Here is a 16,136-nt window from a genome sequence, read left to right on the forward strand (position 1 = left end):
CAATCTAAGCTATGAAGGTGTACAAAAACAGGACTCCAATATGAAATAAAGAACAGACAATAAAATCATGCATAGTAAGTACAAAGTTCTTCTTCCTCGACATATATGCAATTACAATTTCAGGTAGGCTGATAGGGTATTAATATATGAATTAAGACCATATGAAATGTACATCAGAGACCCAATGTCTACTTACTGAGGAGTTCCCACTAATAACTTAAATTTTCTTTTGGCTACATTAGGCATTGTCTATTTAACATGATTCATAAGAAAATCTTACTTGGGCAATGATTTAAAAGTGTAATAATTGATTCATCCTTACTTTAACATGTCTGTGCCCCTTTAAAAGGACCTTACTTACCTCTTCAATTGTTGGCTTAATTAAGAACATATCATCATACCACAGTACATATTTGTGATACCTTATTCCCACTCATAAGCATCATACATTTTCAAGACACATAGAGGAGAGATGAGCTGGCTCTTTACCACACCCATTCCCTTCTTATAAGGGTACAGCTATACTACTCATTTCTCAGACTCTTTTGTAGTTAGGTATGCCAGGGGAATAAATTATACTCAATGGTATGTGAACAGAAGCACAGAGTCTGTTAAGGCAAGACATTCACCTCTTCCATTTCCCTTACATCATCTACACAGTAAAGTGCACAGCATCTTGAAACCATCTGTTAAGAAGAACAAGGAACCAGAGCTACACTCGGCCTTGGACAACAACTAGAAAGGACAACCACCACTCAGTAATAAAGCATTTCTAGACTTCATATGACAAAGAAATAACCTTGCCCTCTCTTTGAGCCACATTGTAAGGTTTGTTTGTAGTGTTATAACAGTCAAGACAATGAGCAATGTCTAAACTGTGAACTACCCACACATGTGAACTGTGACTGGTAAAACTGAGAATAAATGTTCAAATACATTTACATGGAATAGTGTAGAGAAAGTTATGTCTCCTTGAACAGTCTAGAGACAGGCATGTGTCTCACTGGACATGCTACAGAAGAAATGTGTCTCTCTCCTAAAGGACAATCTCTTGGGAACTGGAAAATGAACAAAATGTTTGCTTCAAACTTAAACTTCAATTTAAGAAATTTTGACTTAGAAAAATAACAAATCACTCATCAGTTAAGTTGAAGAAATATAATCCAAAATAATTAATAAATTTATAGCAGTTCTTCCGATGAATACTGCAAGCTGAGATGAAATCTTGTCACAGCACACGTCAACAGACTAATCTATTTTACTGTCTTGAAATATTTTTGAATACTATTTGGCTAAGAGCCTGAAGATGTTTTAGTTACTTGGTGCTTCATGTAATGGGATCTGACCGGCATCTCACTACAAACAGGTTTTGTGTGCATCTAGGGAAGTGTAACCTACTTGATTTGTGCTGTGATTCTATTTCATTAGCTTCCATTTTTATGGGAACATATTGGGAAAAAACTGGAGAAAAAATACTCACTTGGACATTATGATATTTGTTTGCAGCTTTGTCCTGGTTTTAGCTTCCTACTTAATGACTAAACGGCCCCACAGTGGGTGATGCGCTGGAGTGAAAGTGGTGAATCATTAAAGAGTTCGTAAATTTTCAAAACAGGGGCAGGCCTTCTGGGTCCCATATGCTTCTAGAAAACTCAGTCTTGTGCTGTATTAATTGAACCGCAAAGCCTTTATTAGTTTCTTTTAAAAACGCTTGCAGCGAAGCTTTTATTAATGCTTGCCCTCGAATTGTTTATGCTACTTAGCATTTCCATAACAATTTATATTTCAAAGAACTTTTTGATCATTAGTTAAATCTATTCTACATTTCTATAAGGGAATGCAGCTGTTTAGCAAAATAGAGACACGAAGGGAATTTCCTGAACTAATTTTTGCCCAAGATTTGCCAATGAATAAATGAATAGAATATGAGAAGATGAACAGAGGACAGGCTTTTGTGAAGCTTTTACTTGAATAAATAAGCTTGTTCTCTCACTTGTTGCAGGTAGAATAGTTGTTGTGAGTATTTCCATAATGATGAGGAAGGGAGAATGAAATATGGTCATATAACAAACTCTATGAACTGATTGGTAAGGAGAGCTATGGCCATAGTGCTTTAAAAAGCTACTGAGAAGCCCCAAAGTCACAGTTTTTCACAGTTCTAGAGATGTCGTTATACATTGGCTCTGTGCTTAGAAAATTGCATGGATGCATTTTCTAGAAAATTACAACATTAAAATTATTTTTGTCAAAATTAAAGATCATGCCAAGATCATTTTAGGGTTGATGTACCCAATTATTTTATTCTTTAAACAATTCTAGCTCAAACACATTTTCTGAATTCTTAGGTATGTACTAAAAATCTGTTGTGTGATAATACAGGTTTGAACTGCTCTTGAAGAAAAAAAAACAAATGGATTCTGTAAGTGTCTTTTTGACCCATCTCTCACCTCGTAAAACTGGGATGGCCCAGAGAGCAGAGACCTGTAGGGCTGGGGTTTCCTCACAGAACATACTTCCTCTAGGTCTTCACGCACTAGCTATTTCATCCAATTACCATCAGAGAGAGAAACTGCTGAATTGTAACGTTAGTAACAAAAGAAACTTACACAAGATACAATTTAAAGATGTACTTTCTTTGCAATGCTGTCAGATGAGAAATCCTAGTGTTTTTAGACAAATTAAGAGTGAGAACCTTGCACTTGGCAATGCCCTGCATCTAACCTTTAGTCCTCTAGGGTTATACTGTAAAGCTCTTTGGAGGACATGAGCCTAGGAATCTGCATTTTGAACACAGGCCTATATGATTTCTTCTATCTGTTGTTTAGCGAATACAAAGTTATCTGAGTCTTTAATTTCTTCCCTTTGAAATTTGGCCATCCTTATAAAAGACACAAAATCTAGACTGCTGTCCAGAAGAAATAGGTTTATAGTCTTACACTAAAATACTTATGGCACTGAGTGGGCCAAGACTTTACTGTTCCTGTCTCTCCCTCCAAGAGTTTTATCCATAGACAGAATGTGTGTGTTAGTGAACTGTGTCCCTGATAGGTAACATACTATGTAGCAAAAGGTAGGCACTCAGGAAGTGGTGAGTGGATGGACAGATATTGCAATTGCAGCCATCAGCTGAACTCAGCGGAGACAGACTTCCCTCCATACTCCCCAGAGCCCAAAAGAATCCCCAAAATTCTAACTTTGAACATTATTGGGGTAGCAAGATTAAAATAAAAACCAACAAATGCTATATACAAAAAATCAGTACTTATTGTTTGACTGAATACATGATCAAGACAGTAATCATTTTCCTTGATATCAACTGTATTTGAGTATGGATAGAAAAAATGTTTTGAGACTAGTGTCTATGCGTGGGAAAAATAAGAATTCATGCTACTACAGGACCAGTTTTCAAAGCAAACATAAATAATCTCAAGACTATTAAAGAATTTTTGGAAGCACTGGAGTAAGTGTGTCTTTTCTGTCTTTGAACAGCCCTGAGAGCTGTTTATGGAAGAGAACAAAATAAATGGATGATGATTGCCTAAGTCCAATGCAATTCTGTTTGGAGTTTGAAAGAAAAATGTAAGAAAAACATTTTCTGATTGAAATGATTTCATTTTTATCTCACCAATGATATATGACTGGTTCTACAGTTAATCAGGACCTTTGTATAATGTCAAGCAGAACTACATATATGTTAAAAAAGAATATACAAGAAAATATTAGTGGCCCTAAGATCAAATGAGCTCCCTTCATGGCTTCTTGTTTATCGATTTCTTTTTCGCTTCTCTAATTGAACAATTGCCATAACTGGCAAGAATTTTTGCATTAAAATAGCGGCCTCAAAGGATATTTTCATACTATAAAATCAATATCATAAGATCAATATTCTGTGGAGCAGGGTATGTTTACGCTAATTGCCAAATATTACCATGAGAGAAGGTATATTTCACCATGGAGGCTCTAAATTAAATATCTTTTGTAAACTATGTAATTTTGAAATATTAAATTTAAATTAAAATAAATACCCACATATTCAAATGCGACATAGATAATAAAGGTATTATTTTAAGTTCATCTCAACAGAAATGGTAATAATGCTATCCTGTAACTGTAGTGAACAACATAGTTCACAGAACACACTTCATCAGGCTCTGTGGGGATGAAGAAGAGAGAGGAGAAAGAACAAAAACTGAGACCTGCAATTCCAAGGCTTGGCCTGAATGCAGCATCCTTGCCAAAGGGAACTTGGAAAAACCAATTCTTGTCCCCCCCACACACACAAAATGTATTAATTTTTTTAAATGTGTATAAGGCTTGTTTAAACAAACTAGATGACACAACCCCTATTATAAACACAGTTGTGATCAAAACTCTGGAGTGCCCCCTTCACAATCAAGTTAGAGTTCCCCATAATTCCCAGTCGAGAGCCCACGGGAGTGGAGAGAATGGCTGATGAGATGGGGACTTGAGAGTGAGCGGTTCATCCTGGTGCAGCACCCCAGAGGCCGGAAGCATTGGCAACAGGCTCCCCTTGATCAACTCTGGATGTCACATTACATTGGCTTTGACCAAGAGAATGGAGTAAGTCAGATATATCACCATGCCACAGAACACACGGAGATAAATACTCCTGTAACTCTAAAGCAGAAATTCTCTTACAGTCTATGTGACTAACATCTGGTAGTTGACCCTACTCCATCCTCTCAAAACTTGGATCATATTTGCTCTAAAATCAACTCCCTGTTCCTGGTGGAACGGGTGTGGCCTGCCCTGATAACAGTACTTGAGCCACACATATCACTTCTCACTGGAAGTGAGATTAGTATTAACTATGTATATAGGAAACAGGACAAGGAGTAGCGAAGGGTGGGCAGTCAAATATCCTTCCTGTGTGTCTAAGAGATGGAGGTGGAGTCAACACATACACTGACTCCCACACCCCACAGCATAACTTAAAAGCAAATAGAAAAACCGCAGGTATGAATTAAATTCTTGCATCATATTTAACATTTATAACTACAGAAAATTTAATCTGAACATTCTTTTAGAAACAGATGAATCAATGGCCAGTGCTCGGACAACAATGCAAATGACATTGCTCAGAACGTAGACTGGGTTAATAGAGAATTCACTCTAGAATGTAAGACTCAAAATGTATTATGTTATTGTTTAATCTTAACAAAGAAAAAAATGTTCCTTGATGATTTCAGTTGCCTGATTCGAAGCAACACAAAGCAATCTCAGTTCACAAAGCATCGGGACTGACCTGGCTGCACCGGAGAGCTCATTGTGGGTATCAGCAGGGCTGATGGCTGAAGTTGCAGAGTCACAGGCTGCTCTCAGCTGACAGTGGCTGTCCAAGTGGGGATGGTGGAGGAGAAGCCTAGAGTGTAAGAAAAAAATCACACTATGTAATACACAGACTATGAAGTACCATGAAAACCAGGGAGCTGGCTGTAGGTCTCAGCTCAGCTACAACTTACTCGGGTCTTTGAGAGGCACATCAAGCTCTCATTTCTCTAACTGTCTAGCAACTGGGGTTAACACTTGAGTGCTGTGGTGTGTGTCTAGTATGTATATGGCCCTAGGTTTGATCCCCAGCACTGAAAAGGGGGTAAAAGCCAATGTCTACCTTGTTTGCAGCACAGGGATATTGTGAACATGAAGCAACAGGAATAAAAGGAACCTGTGAGTGAAAAAGCCCTTCATGTGGCTTCCAACTTGCCATTTCATGACTGTTTCTATTCCTATAGAAACTGGAAATCAATTTGTAGGGGTCTGGATATAAATATCTCACTACATAGCATTTTTAGCTATTATTGTCAAATATTTACTGGTAGAAATAGAACCAATTGGTAGGGGAAAATGAATGGCCTAAGAAAGCAACAAATGGGTCATAAACCATAGGAGTGACAAAAATCCCCATTACAGTCTCCACTTCTTGAAGTCTTTTGCAATCACGTTCCTGCTAAAAGCAGTAAGAGCCACTCTTTCTAGGAGAACCACTAACAGGATGGACTCACTCCTTGAAGGGAATTTAAGGGGCTTTCTGCTTTGTGTCTGGATGCACTCCCACATCTAGGCACTTAGAGGAAAAGCTATTCATTCCAAGGACATTCATTTCCCTAACCATTTACTGGAAAGTCAAACTTGAAAAACAAAACAAGAAACTTGAAGCTATCCTTAGTACGCATCTTACTAAAACAGACCTGACCTGCAGACACTGGCGCTCTGAGAATCAGGTCTCTCTGCCTTCAGAAAACACAGCATATTTATTGAGACTAGTTCCCCCATCAGTATTTTGAAAGTGTTATTACTATTTTTGCAAGGAAGTATAAAGCTGGATATAAATACATATTTCTTTGAAGAACACCGCTAATGCTGTAAAGATCTCCAAATGGAAATCTGCACTGAGCTACTAAAGCAGTCTAGCAGGGTGGCAGGTCTGTGGAGACAGCTTTGCACTCTCTTCAGGGTTTGATAAGTACTAAGACTTAATAACATTAAAACTGGGCATTTTGGTAAATCCTTTTCAAAAGTAGACTGGTGTGTTCATTTTATCAGCACTATCGATAGGTTTGTGATTTCTCATCAGTAAGAAAGCAGCATCTCTACAAAAGGGTGGAAAATACAGAGCAAAACCCTTTGTTTTTATATAGAAAAACAGTCATTTTGACACTGACACCTTAATAGAAAGATCTCAGTGTCATACTTACTGTATAATGTCACCTGCATAGCTCCTCAGAGTCACAAGCTACATTTAGACATAGTGCGTCATCATGTTTGAGTAATTGTTACAAGAGCTAAATGAATAAATAATCTTAGGCCTCAGCCTTTACTCACCACCCCTGCCACTGCATCTTGCAGGTAAAATTCAAGATGTTTTCTGCTTCATAATTCAATAAAGATAAATAAAAGAGTAAGTTTTACTAGGATTTAAATTTATAAGCTATTTTAAATGAACAAATATGGCTTCATAATTTTGTCATTTTTGTATTTTTAGAACGTAGCCTGAAACATTTCATAAATCTAAATACATTCCTGGTTCACAGCAAAAGTCTGAGTTGGAGCTGTAAACAATCATCCTGAGTTAAGTAACCCGGACCCAGAAAGACAAATGTTGCATGGTTCTTCTCAAACATAGATGTTAGTTTTGAATCTTCACATATGGATGTTTTGTCCGGAATACCCACAGAGGTCGGGAAACCAGCAAGGATCCATAGAGGGGAGGCCTTTCGAGGGATGAGAGATGTGATGCAGTCGTATACTCATAGAAAGAGGAATCATGGAACCGAAGGGTTAAATAGGGGGTGGAGTGGAGAATAGAGGAGGGAGGGTGGGGAGGGATAACTAACAATGAAGGCATTCTGAAGACATAATATGAAAGCCTACTACACTGCGTCAGCAGCTTCCTAACAAATATCATATCTACAAATACTTATACACACATATACGTTTAAATTCAGCTACACTGCAAGAGGGAAGCGTTACCCCCAGTAGACAACATAGGCTAACAAATAAACAACAGCCCAGTACAAAAACAAGATACCACTTCTGGAGTTGTCAGCCAGTGGGGTCCCATGGACCCCCAAACATTAGAAACTATTAACATTTCTTTAACCTGCCCCTGCCCCAGAACTTGACAATAAAAACCTGTTGGCTGAAAACACTATATAATTGAGTTAGAGAACATAGAGAAATAAAGTTGGTATTGACCTAGAAGTCTCATGCCTACTGGTTAGTCTTCATGGTCTAGAAGGTACTATGAATGCTACTTACTGGGAAGAAATAGTAGCCGGTCTTAGTCACCTGCGAACTCTGTGAGCTACTGTAACAACTGGCCTGGTAGGGCATGTCCATTGGCACAACAGTGGCATTAATGTGGAAGTAACCACTTTCCACACTGAAGGCCCACTCCAAAAGATGGCACCCACACGTGGCACCACTACTGGGGTCAAGAACTTGTTGCTAGACAGGTCACAGGCCCCAGAGAAACACCTACTAGCATTTTTCTGCTAAATGAACACAGTATTAAGCCAACTCCTAACAACTTATTGCGAGTTCCATAGATTAGTAAATCTCAGCATTTGTCAGAAAAGGACTTTTTTTGTTTGTTGTTTGTTTGTTGTTTGTTGTTGTTGTTGTTGTTGTTGTTTGCAGTAGAGGGCAATCAGTACAGAGACCCACAACCAGTCAACATGAAGAGAGCAAATGACTTTGGAGTACAAATCCCTAAATGGGACATCTGTATCACGCCCCTCCCTGTGAGGCTCAAGGACCATGACAGAAGAGGGGGAGCAAACGCTCTAAGAGTCCAAGGTGGTGGATGACTGCAGTGGACGTGTTTTCTGGACACAGCAGGGCAGTTGAGAAATGTGAATTCACAGCAGCTGTGACAGCATACACAGAATTCTGTGAGCTCACGACAGACAAAATCCAAGCATGGGGCAGGGGGGTGGGTGTGAAGTGCTACCCAGAGGTGGGGAGCTGCTGGCAACAACAAATGGCTGCTGGGGGAAGGAGAGTCGTTTTCTTTAAGGGTGTGACCCATGTACGCCAACCACTTTCCAGGCAGGCCTCACACCCAAGAGTGAGTATTTGGGCAGCACACGTTGGACTCAATTATTTATTTAAAAGAGGAGAGAGAGAGGGAGAGAGAAAGAGAGAACATGAAGTTTGATGGTGAGGGAGGTTGAGGGTGTTTCTGGGAGGAGTTGGGGAGTGAGGTGAACATGATCAAAATATATTGTATGGGATTCTCAAATAATTATTGAAAATGTTTTAAAAAATACCCAGAAGCTGAGCATGTGGCACATGCCTGTAGTCCCTGCACTTGAGAGGTAGATCAAGAATGCCACAAACTGAAGACAAACCTGAGCTACAGCAGGATTCTGGCTGAAAAGAAATATCAGCACTAGGTAAATAAATAAATGACTAACAAATATCAAGCATCAGAAAGCCTTCAGAGACTAGGGAAATCTCTTTTTTCCCTCTTCACACTTTTAGTCTATGATATTTCTTTGTACATATGATAACTCATTTATTTACATATTCCTCGACTCACCAGATAACGTTCAAAAGCTTAACCTTGGTAACAACCTTCACTTATTTCCACAAAGAATATGCATAACAATGGTCTGCACTGGGCTGATCTGTGGCAAGTATATAACTATTGGGTTGTGATTTATAACTCAAGTAGAGAGTGGATCTGGCATAGGAACAAGAATCTGGCTTTGAAATATCAATGTTTTTGAAATTTAAACAACTCTCTTTGACATTCAACCTTTTAAATAACTGCCTAATCATAACACATTTTCAAAACATTATAAATGCATTATTATTTGAATATTTTACCAGAAAACTTGAAGGCGTTTCTGTGTAGCTGTGCATTAGTTTCCACTTACTGCACTTTCATTTCCAATAAGCCACATTAAGCTGAAGTTATCACTACAATTAGAACCTCGTACTGGAATATAGTCATTTAAAGAGGTCTCCTGTACTGCTTCAGGGAATGTTGGTCTGTGTGTGTACAGCGATGCATGGTTGCTGCTTGTGCCTCCTTCTCCTTGTGGCCAAAGAAGCCACAGATTACAACTGAATCTATACCTATCTATGTATTCAGTGTGTGCATGTGTATGTATTTGTGTGCATACAGCTGTGACTGAGTGCCTGTCTAGACTGGCTTGCCAGTAAACCCCAGAAGGGATGCTCTTTGTCTCTGTCACTGTGCCTGTGGTTGGTTGGTTGGTTGTTGTTTGTTTCTTTAATATGGGTGCTGGGAATCCCAATTCAAGCCCTCATGCTTACACTTTGCAAACTGAGCTATCTCCCCAGCTTCCAATCTGCACCATTTGGAGATAAAGTGGAAATGGAATTTTACATGATTTAAGAACGTTTTTATTTGCTTAGTAATACAAGGATTCAGTGGTCAATATCTATCAGTTAGAACAGGAAATTTGCTCTCAACTCTTCCCACACTTCTTTATCCAAATCCAATGCAAAGCAATAGACTAGAGCAGGGAAGCTCTTCTCCTGCCATTTTCTCCTTCTTCTGATCAGAGTGGATTATAAATTAAAAAAACTAGCCTCCAAATGGGGAGATAACCAAGAAAAGAGAAAGATAACAGAACATAAATGCAAATTACCACAACATATAATATACATCTGGCTTCAATTAGTAGCTTTAATGAATTTGAACATTAGTCTGCAAAAACACATAGGTTTATACTGAAGAAAATTAATACAGTATAAAAAAACCAAAGTTGCTATGACTCCTTTATCCCTTAAAATGGACACAGCAGGGGACAAGAGCCCGAGGGCACGACACTTTAACACTCTGGTTTACTTGTGCAACTGGGAAGAGAGGACACTGATACAATCTACTGCCTTAGCCCACATCACTGTCCTCTCCTATGATCTTTCCATTGGTCTTTTAACCATCTGTTCATATGGTCAGTAACAATGATGCAAGTAGGCAGAGCTTTACCTTCACAAAGAACTTACACTTGGAGTGTGCTCTCTAGCTTTTCATGGCCCTTTGGATACACTGAATAACCTGATATTCCTTCTTTAAAGATAAAGTCAAAGCTTAAAGAGTTTCAAGTATCTGCTCATGGGATATACCGGCAATAGAGGGGCAGGCCTTCTCACTCTTGTGAGTGTTGTCTTTGTGGCTCACAAGGAAGTGTCAGCCATCACCTTGAAACTGTTTACCTAGTCATCACAATTGGAGGAGTGATCCACTGCTATGGTCTCCTATGCTAAAGAACCCTTTAAGATTAAGTCTGTCCTATTGGCAATAGTGGAGAGGGTGACTGAACTGGCCTACTCTGGTGATCAGATGGGACAACACCCTAACTGTCATCACAGAGCCTTCATCCAGTAACTGATGGAAGCCGATGCAGAGATCCACAGCCAAGCGCCAGGTGGAGCTCCAGGAGTCCAATTGATGAGAGAGAGGAGGGATTCTATGAGCAAGGGACATCAAGATCATGATGGGAAAATGTATAGATGGCCAGCCAAACTAGTGGAAATGCATGAAGTGTGGATCAATAACTATGGAGCCCTCATGGTACTGAACTAGGTCCTCTGGATAGGTGAGACAGTTGTTTAGTTTAAACTGTTTAGGGGGCCCGCAGGCAGTGAGATCGGGATCTCTGGTACATGAGCGAGCTTTTTGGAGCCTAGTGCCTAGGGTGTGATACCTTGCTCAGCCTTGGTGCAGGGAGGAGGGTCCTGGACCTGCCTCAACTGAATGTACCAGGCTCTGCAGACTCACCATGGGAGACCTTGCCTTGGATAAGGTGGAAATGGGGAGTGGGTTGCGGGGGAAACGCTGGGGGGGGCAGGAGGAGGGAGGAGAAGAGAATGTATGTTTAAGGACACAGCCAGCATGGAGACATATGCCTTTAATCTCAATACCAACCATAGAGATCTGGAGGTCTGTATAGATAGGCAGTGACGAGGAGGTCATGTGGTTTACAATCAATGATAAGGCAGAACAGAAAGTCAATAAAAAGACAGACACACAGGAAGTAGGTCTCTTTCTCAGGGGAAGGATGGCAGAGGCTGGTAAACTAAAGGCTATTCACTAGTGCTCTGACCTGGGGCTTTTAACTCTGTATTTGGCTCTGTGTTTCTTATTTAATAAGATCATTCAGAATTATATCTACAGGGGGATCTGTGGTTGGTATGTAAAATAAATAGAAAATCCCTTAATAAAAAAATATTTAAAAAGATTGTCTATCACAAGAGATGCTAAGATGAACTCAAAATTTAGAACAAAAGGCAACCTGGCATGTTGCAGCAGGACTCAAGTTTGACTTCATGTTGTCTGAATACTCTTCTACTCCTCTGGGCTTTTGCTATTTTCTGAGCATTGCATTACAGTTTTCTTTCTTTTTCTTGTTTAGTCATTTGGTTCTATTTTGGAACTATGCTACTAAAAAATTGGAATGTTTTTCCAACCTATGTTACCCACAACAACGACAATGGAAATCCTGTTTCTAAGTATCTCTAGTTTATCTTTCCCAGCCGGACAAGCCAACAATGATGATCAAGTTCACTCAGCTGCAAGTCCTTTGCAGGGAGAGCCACCAGCCCTGCTTGCCCTGCGCAGTAGGCTTCATGGGTTGACTCGCATGGGCAAGTGTGCCGTGTACAAAGTTTCTTGGGGCACTTAACCCACTGTACCAGTGTACTAGGCATAGAGAAGTAACTCAAAACTGCAGCCATCCTTTCATGTCACAGAACCTACTACTGCTGTAATTTCTCTAGAAAATTGCTTTTGGTGTGTAGGCCATCGCCGTCCCCCAGCACACAGTCATCCACTGTTGGAACCTGACATTCTACCTCATTTCTGTTTTCTGCATTTCCCAAACACAGTCATTAAAGTCAACGTGTAGAACTCTTAAAAATATTTATGTGCTTGAGAAATAGCTCAGTAGGTTAAGCTCCTACTGCAAACACAAGAGGACCAGAGTCCAGAGCCCAGCATGCACAGGAAAAGCCAGATGCATGTGGTAGCCTGCCTGGAATCTCTAGTGGACACGGAATCCCTGAGAGAAGCTGGCTAGCTACATTAGCCAAATTGGCAAGCTCTGTATTCAGCAACAGATCCTGACTCAGTAAATAAAGTGGGAAATGACCAAGGAAGACACCTGAAATCAACCAAGGAAGACATCCTTGACTCTACATGGAAGTACACACACGTGCATGTGCACCAGCACACACACGAAGTCGCACGCATGCATGCATGCATGCATGCACGCACGCACGCACGCCTTTCCTATCACAGAGCATGTTGTCAAATTGTGTAATCCCAGTCCTTGAGAGTTTGAGGCAAGATACTCACAAATTTAAAGACTATATGAGTTATGCAATTAGATTTAGGCCAACATGAGCTACACAGAGAAAAAATCTTTTCATATCCATCCCCACCCTCTTCTCTTTCATATTAACTGATGCTGCAACACTCAGGCAATCCTTTGCTCTTACTTAGATTTTTGGTCTAGTCTTCTATCTTGTTTCCCTGCTTCCAGAAAATGTATGAATACATGAATAAATGAGTGAGTAAATTTGATGACACAAAACCTCAAGTGACATTTAAGTGCCTTCAAAAATCTAATCCTTTCCTCAGTCTCTTTCTTCTCCTCACATATAAAACCCTTGTCTCAAGGCCATCTGGCATTATTCCTAAAATGAAACCCAACTTTTTTTATATTTTATCTGGGATAAAGACTTAACTATGCCAACTTCACAGCACAATTGAACATCTAGACCTCTTGGACCTAGAAGGGTGAAGGCAGTCACTGCAATGATGTCCACCTGCCAGAAGCCCACCATTTTCAACTACTGTGGGGACATTGGCATCAGTCAACCAGAATGGACACCAGTTCGTGCAGTGTGGTTGTACTAAATGTGGGTGTACTAAAGCACATAAGCTGCTGGTCCTCATTATTCCCATAGAGATCATTCACATGCCCATGCTTCAACACCTCTCTCTGCAAAGGACACTGCTACCTTTACTCTCTTTCCTACCTTGAACTCTTTAAGGTCATGTGAACATGAGAATTCTTAGCCATTCCCAGTAAAGAATCCGATTCCTCACTGTTCCTCACCTACAGCCTCAGTGTGTCCTGTCGGACAGTAACGGTGCCTCCTGCATAGGGGCAGTGGTCCATCTGCCACGAGGCTGCTCTTCTGCTCACAGATTGTACGAGAGGAACCTCTCACTACCTGTATTTAGCACACGGTACAGGGCAGGTACACAATTTTCTGTGAATACATGATGTTAGGGAAAAATTTAAACCTATGAATCATTAGTTATCTGATTTAGGACAAAATTATTTATTCAGTTTTTTAACACAAATTCTGGAGGACTAGAAAACAGTTCTTGATTTGATCAAAGATACAAATAATTAACTCAGAATCTGGGCCATCATACAAGAACAGTAAACCCTGATGGGTGGGTAGGCATCTCTCCCGTGGGCTGAGATGTTGTATAGATAGGCAGTGACGAGGAGGTCATGTGGATGGCTGCAGTTCTGAATTATTTCTCTATGCCTAGTACACTGGTACAGTGGGTTAAGTGCCCCCAAGAAACTTTGTACACAGTAAACCCTGATGGGTGGATAGGCATCTCTCCCATGGGCTGGGCAAGATGAAGGACGATGGCTGAAAATTACCTATGAAATGTGTTGTACAAGACAGAGTCATTTCATGGGCTTTTCAATTGAAGTGATTTCTCTTATTGCTGGAAGAGCTCAGTGTGTTACCTTCCTTTCAACCTCCAATGTTTTTCCTCCTCAAGAAAAAATACTTTGTTACTAGACAGATTTTTACAAGCTCCAGTTTGTCTCCAAATAAAGCAGATATCACCAAGAGACTAGAGAATGGGAGACTGAGACTTGTCCCTTCCAAACTTGTCCTCCAACATTCCAAATGTTCTTAACATTGCCTGTGTTGTCTTGAGAAACAGAACACCAAGGAGTCTGGGGATTTTCAGCTTTGGGGACTGCCACCAACAAGAGCCACAGCAATGCTTCAGTCTATGACTTCCCTAAAGCCACAGCCCACACTCAGTACTTTGGACAACTCACACCAGGACAAACTTGGCAGACCAGCTCCTTTTAGCACATCATCATCCCCGGTGTCTACAGGCTTATCTCTGCAAGACTATTGGCTTCACTATCCACCTGCATACTTCTAATTCACCATGAAACTCAGCTATGAGTGGGATGTGTTATGCAGCTCATATACATGCTCTATGCTTACATTTTACAAGCAAATAATAAGCCTCTTTCTAAGACTTTGGGAGAACAACTTAAACATGGCTACATTATGGGTGTAATATAGAGCAAGGAACACAGCTTGGGAGGTTAGTTATGCATATATTTTGCATATTTAAGATAGGATTCAGTAGTCTATACTATAAATATAACTCAATGGTAACATCTAAAAATACACAACATAATCAGAAATGGCCTGCTGGATATTTCATTTCAAAAGAAAAAATCCTGCCAACTGCAATACCTGCATTGATAAAAATAGATCTTTTTGTAGTAACCTGAGATTTTAAAACATCATATTTAGTCCCCGGGGTATCCAGTACCCAAATTATATGCTCAACAATCTCTATTATAATAAAAAAATATAATTTTATCAAAAGATTTTTTTTTTTTACTCCAAAATTTTTCTTGGGTGATATTCAAAGGCCCCTATCTGTGACTTCCTTCCTTGGACAAGAAAGACTAAGCCATCACAAGCACCAAATTGAGCTCACAATGACCAGAAACTATAGGATGTATAGGTCCCTTTTCAGTTTTTCAGTCATGGCTAAGAGGCTGGACAGGGGTGGGGGACAGTACTTTATCTACCTGTAAATGCACAAGGGACAGAAGTCCAAAATAGAATGTGAAAAGGAATGACAGTGGACGTGAAGGAACTGGTGACAGCCAGCCTGTGAGGTCTGCTGCAGGAGGGCTTTGTAACTCATCCACTGTAACCTCCGCTGCAGAAGACTGCCCCATCCAGCCTGCCCAAAAGAACCGGGCTCCCCAGGTCTACTCCCTGCCTCTCCTGTACAGAGGCACAGGCTATGATCAGCAAGCCAAATACAAAAGACCTTTACCCATCATTGTAATTTACAGTGGCATGGATCTCTTTTTCAAGCTCCAATACTGTATACATTATGGGGTGGGGTGATTCTGAGAGCTCTTTAATGCTGGGACCTATCCCCTAAAGCTCTGACAGTACCCACACAGTCTACACAGCAAAGGACCCGGCAAAATGTCCCACTAGCTGGGTGGGCTGGAAGTCAATTAACCCCTCTGAGCTCCAGTTGCTTAAACATGAATTATTTAACTTACCAGGTCATGTTGAGGATTAGCAGAAATAATATGAAGTCACAGGTAAGGGGAAAGTTCTCAAATGATTAGCTATTATTAGCATTAGTATACAAATTGTCCTTTACTTCAAGCCAGATCCACTCTGAGAGCAGAGAGTGGCAGGGGGCACCTCCTGCTGTGGAGCACAGTTCTGCAGCACAGCGATTAATCATCTCCCTCTGCTAGAGTGACAAAGGGAACTAATTACCAGAGCCTTTTTCCTTGCTGTCTTCCTTCTAGAAGACAAAT

General features: G+C 40.3%; 1 protein-coding gene across 14 annotated transcripts in view; it reads right to left on the minus strand.

Moving 5' to 3' along the window:
* Hdac9 (histone deacetylase 9) overlaps positions 1 to 16,136 on the minus strand; it is an 848,903-nt gene that overhangs the window by 769,228 nt on the left and 63,539 nt on the right. For all 14 annotated transcript variants that reach the window (XM_037210966.1, XM_037210967.1, XM_037210965.1 and 11 more), the window contains exon 2: positions 5,267 to 5,383. In XM_037210966.1, coding sequence (XP_037066861.1) covers positions 5,267 to 5,288 — 22 coding nt within the window. In that variant the 5' untranslated portion in view covers positions 5,289 to 5,383. The remainder of the gene's footprint in view (positions 1 to 5,266; positions 5,384 to 16,136) is intronic.

Source organism: Peromyscus leucopus, chromosome 14 (assembly GCF_004664715.2).
Source record: "Peromyscus leucopus breed LL Stock chromosome 14, UCI_PerLeu_2.1, whole genome shotgun sequence".
NCBI lineage: Eukaryota > Metazoa > Chordata > Mammalia > Rodentia > Cricetidae > Peromyscus > Peromyscus leucopus.